General features: G+C 50.7%; 3 protein-coding genes across 3 annotated transcripts; 2 read left to right on the forward strand and 1 right to left on the reverse strand.

The window, feature by feature from the left end:
• Positions 1 to 795: 795 nt before the first annotated feature.
• Positions 796 to 4,212, reverse strand: LOC131205511 (cytoplasmic aconitate hydratase-like). The gene is made up of 3 exons (XM_058197633.1): positions 4,007 to 4,212; positions 3,592 to 3,684; positions 796 to 3,527 (listed from the first exon to the last, which is right to left on the reverse strand). The coding sequence occupies exons 1-3, from the start codon at positions 4,011 to 4,013 to the stop codon at positions 925 to 927; spliced, it is 2,703 nt and encodes a 900-aa protein (XP_058053616.1). The 5' UTR covers positions 4,014 to 4,212; the 3' UTR covers positions 796 to 924.
• A 434-nt stretch (positions 4,213 to 4,646) lies between these two features.
• On the forward strand, positions 4,647 to 7,303 carry LOC131205517 (uncharacterized). The gene is made up of 4 exons (XM_058197640.1): positions 4,647 to 4,721; positions 5,143 to 5,435; positions 5,517 to 5,846; positions 5,913 to 7,303. Exons 2-4 carry the CDS (start codon positions 5,147 to 5,149, stop codon positions 7,133 to 7,135), a joined length of 1,842 nt encoding a protein of 613 aa, XP_058053623.1. The 5' UTR covers positions 4,647 to 4,721; positions 5,143 to 5,146; the 3' UTR covers positions 7,136 to 7,303.
• Positions 7,304 to 7,940: 637 nt separating this feature from the next.
• Positions 7,941 to 9,181, forward strand: LOC131205525 (retinaldehyde-binding protein 1-like). Its single transcript, XM_058197654.1, has 2 exons — positions 7,941 to 8,795; positions 8,874 to 9,181. The coding sequence occupies exons 1-2, from the start codon at positions 8,082 to 8,084 to the stop codon at positions 9,138 to 9,140; spliced, it is 981 nt and encodes a 326-aa protein (XP_058053637.1). The 5' UTR covers positions 7,941 to 8,081; the 3' UTR covers positions 9,141 to 9,181.
• The last annotated feature ends 222 nt before the right edge of the window (positions 9,182 to 9,403 follow it).

Here is a 9,403-nt window from a genome sequence, read left to right on the forward strand (position 1 = left end):
CACCTTAAGATGCGAGGTGAGTGATGAATTTTCCGTTCCTCGCCACGCTTTATTTTCCCCCGTCTCGGCTCCGTTCCGTCCGTCGCACTTCTTGGCCTTGGGTGCGGAGAACGGACGTATGGCACGGCGAAAGGAAACGGGAAAACGCGAAGCACCACAAATATGTGTCAGCCGAGTGCCGTTCTCACGACGGCCGACCGAGCGGGGACGAGGAAAATTCGAACCCGTCCACCGTGCGGCGCAACCACCTGTCCCCAGCAACCAGCACGCGAACGATGAGCTCACCCATGGCACTCGAGAGGGAATCTGCGAATTTGGCTCTTTTCGGGGGCTCTCGTTTCGTCCAAGAGTTTTCCGTATGTGTTGTCCAAAAAATTTCCACCGAAACGGTACGGGGTCCGTTGCACGGGCACCAACCTGACTGACTGACTGGCTGCGTTGGCCACCGACAAAGTCGGCACCAGTTGCCTGGTGAGACTTTTTGCCCGTATCCCCTGCACCAGTGCGCAAAGAGATAGGAATTTTCTCATCGCCAGGAAAATCGCACACACTCTCGCTCTCTTTCCTTCGCTCGAGTGTGGTTTTCCTTTTCCCGTTCGGGGCATTTTCCACGCAATCGACGAACGGTGGCCCTGCCTTCGTCGATTTGTTTTCCGTTGACAACCGTTGCGGCGTGTGGAAAGAGAGTGCGTTTAGTACATGCACTTTGAGAAATGATAGGAACTTATCAAACTAGTGAACTTAAAAAGTTAATGTTAATGTAAAATCAGATATGATAGAACCACTCAATTATACCCGCTCATAAACACCGCGCATATATTTATTGCCTCTTCAGGATTTGAGTGTACCTTTCACAATATATATAAAAAACAACATAATCTTCATGTCATACATTGGGTGGAAAAGTGTTGGTAAATAAGTAAATTAATCGATCATTTTGCGAATCATGTAGTTCAAAATACCGCCATTGCGGTAGTACTCCAAGTCAACCTCCGTATCGAAGCGTACGATCACCTCGAACTTCAACCCACCGTCAGTAGTCACAGTGATGCGGTCGTGCGGCCGACATCCATCCGGAATGGCCACCGTAAACAGTTCACGCCCGGTAAGTCCCAAACTTTCCGCATTCTGTCCCTCGAGGTACTGCAATGGTACGATGCCCATTCCGACAAGGTTCGAGCGGTGGATGCGCTCGTACGATTCTGCAATGACCGCCCGGATTCCGAGCAGGTACGGTCCCTTCGCGGCCCAGTCACGGCTCGAACCACTGCCGTAGTCTTTTCCGACGAGTGCAATCAGCGGCGTCCCTTCGGCCGCGTATCGTTCTGCACAATCAAACACGTCCATCTCCTCGCCGCTCGGGATGTGTAGGGTACGTGGCCCGGCTCCCGAAACCAAACGGTTCACCAAGCGTATGTTGGCGAACGTTCCACGTGCCATAATTGCGTCGTTTCCGCGTCGTGAGCCGTACGAGTTAAAGTCACGAGGGGTCAGACCGCGATCGGAAAGGTAGCGTGCGGCGGGACTATTCCGAGCGATCGAGCCTGCCGGCGAAATGTGATCGGTCGTAACGGAGTCGCCCAGATTGAGTAAAGCACGGGCTCCCACGATCGCTCCGCGTGCCGGTAGTTCACGGGACATGCCCTCGAAGAACGGCGGGTGCTTGATGTAGGTCGAGGCCGTGTCCCACGGATACAGCTTGCCGGTCGGTGCCTGTAGACCCTGCCAGGCACTCGAACCGAGTTCCACCTTGGCGTACACATCACGGAACATTGCCGGTATAACGTGCTCCCGCTCGACAGCCTGAATCTCTTGGCGTGTTGGCCAAATGTCGCGCAAAAACACATCCGATCCGTCGGGACGCTTTCCCAGTGGTTCCTTCTCGAAATCGATATCAACCGTACCGGCCAGGGCGTACGCAATCACCAGCAGCGGGCTCGCGAGATAGTTGGCCCTTGTGTTCGGATGGATGCGTCCTTCAAAGTTCCGGTTGCCTGACAGCACCCCGCAGCATACCAGCCCATTCTTCTCGATCGTGTTGGCAACGTTATCATCCAGTGGTCCCGAATTGCCGATACATGTCATACACCCGTAGCCGACGACGTTGAAGCCGAGCTCCTCCAGCGCAGGGATGACACCCGATTCTTTCAGATAATACGTCACGACACCGCTACCCGGCGACAGTGATGTTTTGATGAACGGTGCGACTTTCAAACCGGCGGCCACAGCCCGTTGCGCCAGTAACCCAGCGCCGAGCATTACCGATGGGTTGCTGGTATTGGTGCACGATGTGATGGCCGCGATCACGACCGATCCGTGACGCAGTTCATACGTCTTGCCGTCGGTCCAACTGAAGCTTCCCGACGCACCGAGCTCCGCCGACGGAATGGCAAAGCCTTTGAAACCGACTTTCGCCGATAGGCACTGGCGGAAATCTTGCTGCATTTCGCTCACGGCAACACGATCGTGCGGACGTTTCGGACCGGAAACCGACGTTACAACCGTGGTCAAATCGAGCTCCACTAGCTGCGTAAAAGCGGGATCCTGAGTGGCGTCGCTGAAGTCGCGCAGCTGGTTCGTGGCCCGCAGGTACGCTTCGATTGTTTGAATCCGGTCCTCAGCACGGTTCGTTTGGCGCAGATACTCGAGCGCGTTCTTGTCGACGGGGAAGTATCCGACCGTGGCACCGTACTCGGGGCACATGTTACTAATCGTGGCCCGATCAGCGATCGACAGCTCGGTCACACCCGGACCAAAGAACTCCACAAACTTGCCGACCACACCGATCTGGCGGAGATGTTTCGTGATCGTTAGCACCAGATCGGTTGACGTGACGAGTGGGTTCAGCTTTCCGACCAACTTGTAACCGATCACTTCCGGCAGCAGCATCGAGATCGACTGACCCAACATGACCGCTTCGGCTTCAATGCCACCAACGCCCCAGCCAACGACACCGAGCCCGTTGATCATCGTCGTGTGCGAGTCCGTTCCGACGACGCTGTCCGGATAGAGTAGGCGAACCGCCGATCCGGCCGGGTCCTGGAACACGACACGCGCCAGATACTCCAGGTTCACTTGATGCACGATCCCGGAGCCGGGCGGAATGATGAGCATATTGTCGAACGCACGGGCACCCCATTTCAGAAACGTAAAGCGCTCCTTATTGCGCTCGAACTCTAGGTCCTGGTTCTTGGTCAGTGCGTCTTCGGTGCGTGCAAAGTCCACCTGCACCGAATGATCGATCACCAGATCGGAAGGGCAGATCGGATTGATGCGATCGGGGTTTCCACCCAACCGGAGGACCGCGTCACGCATCGCCGCGAAGTCAACCACCGCCGGGACACCAGTGAAATCCTGCAGGATTACCCGTGCCGGCTTGAACGGAATCTCAAGCTCCGTATCTGTCCGTGCACCCTTCGTTTGCTTCCAGCTCAGGATTCCGCGGACATCCTTCTCGTGGATCTGGAAGTTGTCACAGTTCCGGACGGCCGACTCCAGCAACACCCGGACACTGTACGGGAGCTCATCTGTGGGAAACGGAAGACGTGTAAGAGAAAGTCGGGCTGTGTGAAGTTGAGTGAAAGTGCTTACGATACTCGGGGAACGAGGCTATATCGTAGTAATGGAATGTCTCTCCATTGACGTTGATCTCCTTCAGCAGGTTTTGGAATGGATTCTTGTTTGCTGCAAATGAGAAATATGTGTTAAAAGACCGCACTGTGCTATAGTGAAACCTCCAGGCAAAGGTCAGCCAGTTGGAGGCTATTACGCAACGTTCTAGAGATTCTGTTTGCCTTTCGAAGGCCACGTACTCCTGAACCGTCCCGCATCTCTGCAACACTCTCTATCTCGCACCTAATGTGTTTCATTCGACGGTTTCTTTGGGGCCCGTCTTATCGGAAGAGTCCCGTAAGCCTCCCCAGGAAGGGAGGAGCTTATCAGCGACATTAGACGAGACAATACCGTCCACGAGTGGTCTTCTTGGTTGGAGCAATCTTCCACTTACCAGCCATCTAATAGATCCTAATGCTGCTAATGCAACCACGAGGCAAAGTGAAAGGTTTCTTCGGATTTCTTCGTTGAAACTCTGGCACACTAATCGTTGCGTAGCGTGCCCGCAAGCACAATTGGCCTTCGGTGGCTATTGTTAAATCACCTGCCGATAAGGAGAGCGTGATTCTGCGTCGATAATCTGATAATCTGCTACGTGCCTTGTGTGGCCAACGCCAAGATCAATGAAAACACACAGGGACAGACCAAACAGTAAAGCTAGGGACAGACGATAACGTAATGTTTTTGACATTACAGATGAATGTCAAACTGCGGCGCCGCTGTCAAAACGTTTGCGGGTCGGCCGAGGCGTAAACCGACTGTAAACACTGTTAGCAAACGCTTCACAAACAGAGGATAATATAATTCCTTATTTGCTGGTATAGCAACAAAATCGAAAAAAAAACAGAGAAAAATATTCAGAAATCAATTTATTTCTCTTCTATTTCTATTTTCTCGGACCAAAAACACGAAGCGTAAACGATTTGACATTTCAAATTATTTTACGCTAGTTTTACCGCCTCATGTAGCCCCGCAGATACAATTTATCGAGTGAGCCGCATTTGTGAAATTTGTCAACTAAGAATTTGACTGAGATTTGTTTGAAAGTGAAGCTGTTGAATTCGTAGTGCAAGTAACGTAAAAAGTGCGGGAAAGTAAAGCCAATCAGGGTAAGTTAAACATAACAGACATATTATGTTATTGCTCTTGTTAATCCTCCCCGATCGAGGAACGAACCGAGTATGGGAACGAGGGAACGAACTGCAAAACTAGGGAAGATCTTGTAGGATGTTTTCTATAGTGTTATCAAATAAAATGTTGTGTTGTCATGTTGTCGAAACGTCGGTATTCAGCACCTGAATACCTTTTTTTGTATGGGGTAATGATTCCTACATTCCAGGCACAAGGTTTGGTATCCCGTTTTCTCAGCTTTAAGCTTTAGCTTTGGTCAAATTTGTAGGGTTTGGTAAAAGACTCAGTTGCCTGTCTAGTCCTCGAATGAAACTATTCAAGGACTTGTTGCTTGGTTCTCCGGATTCGATCTAATTCGTAGAACAATGGTTGGAGTAATGGTTTTTTTTCTTGTTGCAGAGTTATGGATCAATATTACTCCGACAGCGAGCCGGAGGAGGATCAGGAGGTCACGGAGCAGCAGCGCCTCACGGTGGTAGATCTTGTACGCCATATGATGCTAATCACGGAGCAAAGCCCGGAAAATGGGCCGGAAATGCTGCAGCAGCTCATGTGCTTGCTGAGACCATTTTTTCCGGGCATGCCAAGGGGCATGCCGAGGGATCCGCTTAGCGCGTTGAAGGGACTCACCGAGTCTTGGGACATCGTGTATACCGTAATGGGAGATGGCGTTTACTGGCATCGGGGTTTAGGTAAGTGTGCCTGTTTGTGTGTTAACTATATTTACGTTTCATTTGCATTGCTACATTACGTTATTTACATTGTCATTACAGAAGCTGGAATACGCGCTAATATGGCCAACGACACCACAAAGGTGATGTTTGACATCCATATCAGTGCGACTCCCCTGCCCCAGAGGACAAATCCCTCATTGGTGACTTGGACGATCCTAGGAAGATTACACGAGGGCACAAAACCACCCGGCGACCCTTTCGCCGTTGGTGTGTTTTGTGGCAATTCTGTGCCATCATTTGTGGACTTCTTGCACCAGGTCTGCGAAGAGGCGCAACACCTATGTAATAGGTATAACGAGCAGCACATACTGCTGACCATCAAACCCCGAGTGGTAATGGCTGACGCTACCGCACGGGCGTATATAAAAGGTAGATGTCGAAAGGCGACGATTGTTTTCCATAATGTGTTTAATAATTTATATTTTCCAATTACAGGAACAATACCGGAGTGTGACCTTTACGGCTGCATAAAGTGCTGCATTAAAGGAGAATTCCTTCAAGAATATAACCTAACTTCGTTCTTCAACGGGACCACACCAACACCGCCACGGACACATGATTTTTTCATCCGTGGACACTACGACGCCACGCATCGGGTTTCGCAGCAACCCATGACGCCTTTGGCGAGGTTGCCCATCGATGTGATAAGGGATGTCATTGTAGGTGATAATAGACATCTGTTGCACATAGGTATTGCCAAAACCTTGTTCTTTGGCTATGCCGAGGGGTATGGTAGATTGAATGCTATGGAGGCACACCTTATACCATCTTTGGAGAACGCGTTGTTTAACGTCCGGTTTCCACATGAAAGGAAACCGCGGCAGTTTGGACAGTATGTTTCCTTTTGGTCGCACACCATGTGGGGCCATTTTTTAGATATCGTGGGGATAATTGTGCTGAAACCTCTTATAAGGCCTGAGTATTACGAAAACTATTCTAAATTGCATTGGGCCGTTGCCCTGTGCAGTCACAAGAGATACACTCGTTTTTTACCATATGCAAGGGTGTTGCTTGAAGATTTTGTCACAGAGCAAGAGAACATGGTCGGTCACCTTACCTCTACGTTTCACTACCTCCTCCACCTAGTGGATGAGGTAGAACGCTTTGGGCCATTGGCTCTGCAATCGACATACCCTTTCGAGGAAGAACTTGGGGTTCTTAAGCACAAAGTTGACCTCGAAAGGGCCGCTCATCCGGTGCAGCAGATCGCTCGGGCCCTGCTACTCCGTGAAGCAGCGCAACGTTGTCACCAGTTTGCCGACCCAGTCCTATTTCCTATTGTTTCCAACAGAGGCCTTAGGGTCGAAATCAGGAAGAATTTCCTTCTGAGGGACATTAGCGCAGAAGGAAATGACCTTAATTCTTGGTTTTTGGTGCCAGGCCCTTTCAATGACGGACAAGTGGTTCTCTTTGATGGTGCGACAAAAGACCCCTTTGCTGTTTTTGGGTATCCCCTTAGTCAGCAAAGGGCGCTTCATGTCCACCCTGTGCAGGTACCTATTGGGTTGAACACTTACGATACTTATGACAAAACGAATTTGCAGGCCAGAGAAAAGTTTCAATTGAAAGATATGATTTGCAAACTGTGCCTAATTCCGGTGGGCATTTCTGGAGCAGCGTTTGTGCCGCTTACCGAATCCTTTGCTGAGGAACCTTGAACAATGTTGTCTTCGTTGGCCGTGTTGTGGGTTTTTAAAGTAACCTTTAGATTTAAGTTAGGTAAGGTTAGGATTAGTGGAGACAGGGCAGATTAGTTAGTTCGAAGAATAGAACAAATAGAAAATAGAATTTCAATATTTGTTGAAATACAATATAATAATGTATTATTATAGGAGAAAAATGTCGACTCAAAAAAACCCTCTTCTTCAAAATGAAATATAATTCTTTTCATTCTTCATTATTTTGTTCATTCTTCATTCTTCTCTCGGTTCTCTTCGGTTTTTTTCGTCCCGAGCATAAACGTAATATTGCATACTTGTAGGCGACTACTTACCATGGAATTTAAAATTTAAATGATGAATGAAGCATTGCTAGACGAAATCCACAAAACTCACGGGATCCAGTCCAACCATGCCATAGTCAGAAGCATCCGCGATTATTCCGCAACAATCAACCAACACCAACTAGCCCATTTGTTTTCGAATCACTTCACACATAAACACGCAGACACACGCTTCCTGTGTCCGATTGCGCCACAAAACATTCTGTTTACTGTGTTTATCTCGCCCACTCTCTGGACGCACACTGGAACACTGGAACACGTCATGCCGCAGCAGCCGGGCGCTGCCTATTATTTGTTGCTATTCGTTGACCGCGCGTGTGCTTGTGTGGTGGTCTCCAGACAGTCAGAGTCAATTAAATATATCCGACCGTGTTCGATGCGAGTGATGACGGGCAGAGCGAGGAGCAAAAAAACACAGACACTGAGCAACCGATTACTTCCCAAACACCCGCGTAATGGTCCGCGAATGATGCGTCGAAGAGGGCCCCAGTGGCCGAGTGTTATTAAACAGTCGCGCTAGGCATTCTTGCTTTACCGGAGTCATCAGGGAGAATCTCGGGGCTCTGTGACCGATGATCGCCGGGTTTTAGTCGCACCCCGCCATGGAACGTGGACAGACCTTCTTTCCGAGTGCCGGCCCACCGGAGGGCGCTGATTTCGTGGCGCAGTTGGACGACATTGCGCGGACCGAGTTGCGTGAGGACGAGCAGGTGCGAAGTCAATCGTTGGCCCGGATGCGCGAATGGATCGCCAAGAACGGCCGTATTCGGCGGTGCCGTACCGATGACCGGTTTCTGTTGCGGTTTCTGCGGGTGAAAAAGTTCTCCGTTCCGGCTGCGTGTGAGATGCTGGAACGGTACCTCACCATGCGCCAGACGTATCCGCGGTGGTTCGCCCGGCTCGATCCGGACGATAGCGATGTGCGTGCGGTGCTGGATGCGTGTTGCTTGCTGCCGATTGGCCGTGATCCGGCCACGGGTCGTATCGTGGTGTTCGGCGTCGTAAGGAATTTTAACGCACAGCGCTTCAACTCCGACATGATGATCCGGTTGAACATGCTGGTGGCCGAGGCGCTGCTGGACGAGGAACCGAACCAGATCGCCGGATTCACGCACGTCTTCGACAACGGCGGCATGACGATGGCCCACGTCACGTGCTGGACGCTGGAAAACCTTGCCGGTTACCTGCGCAGCGTCATCAACTGTGTGCCGGTGCGCCTGAAGGAGAACCATTTCGTGAGCGTGCCCACGTTCGCGGCGCAGATCAGCAAGTACTGCCTATCGTTCGCCAGCGATAAGCTACGTTCCCGCATCCATGTAACTATTCAATTATCGTGCGCTAATGACACACCGTGTCCGTGCTGTGTTTTTAACTAATCAATCGCCGCTTTGCAGTGTCACACCACCGTGGAGCAGCTGAGGGCGGCCGTGCCGGGTGAGCTGCTACCGCGCGAATACGGTGGCAAAGGCCAAACGTTGGGCGAACTTAACGCACGGTTTCGGGACTATCTGACGTCGAAACGGAAGAGCTTGCTCGCGCTGGACGACATGGAGATCGATATGCGGGATCCGCGGGAGGTTGCGACCCACGAGGAGGCCGCAAGTGGCGAGTTGGTGGCCGACGGAGCGATCGGCAGTTTTCGGCAACTGTCGATCGATTAACGGATCGGAAGGACGGATGCTTCACCGTTTGAAGTTCCCAAAGATCCAGTTGTTGTTGTAAAAAACTCTGTTGTTTCGTGACTGGTGCCTTCGCGTGGTGAGGTTCCTGTTTCTGTTCTCTTTTTATAAAGCTGTTGAAGTATTTGAAATAAAAATTGAAAAAAAACTAATCAGAAGGAGTGCGTTGTTTTATGGCTACGTCAGTTTTTAGCGCAACTCCGGAACATGATATGGATCTTTTCGATGGCAGATGAGAAATTACG

The sequence above is a fragment of the Anopheles bellator genome, chromosome 1 (assembly GCF_943735745.2).
Source record: "Anopheles bellator chromosome 1, idAnoBellAS_SP24_06.2, whole genome shotgun sequence".
NCBI classification, from domain to species: Eukaryota; Metazoa; Arthropoda; class Insecta; order Diptera; family Culicidae; genus Anopheles; species Anopheles bellator.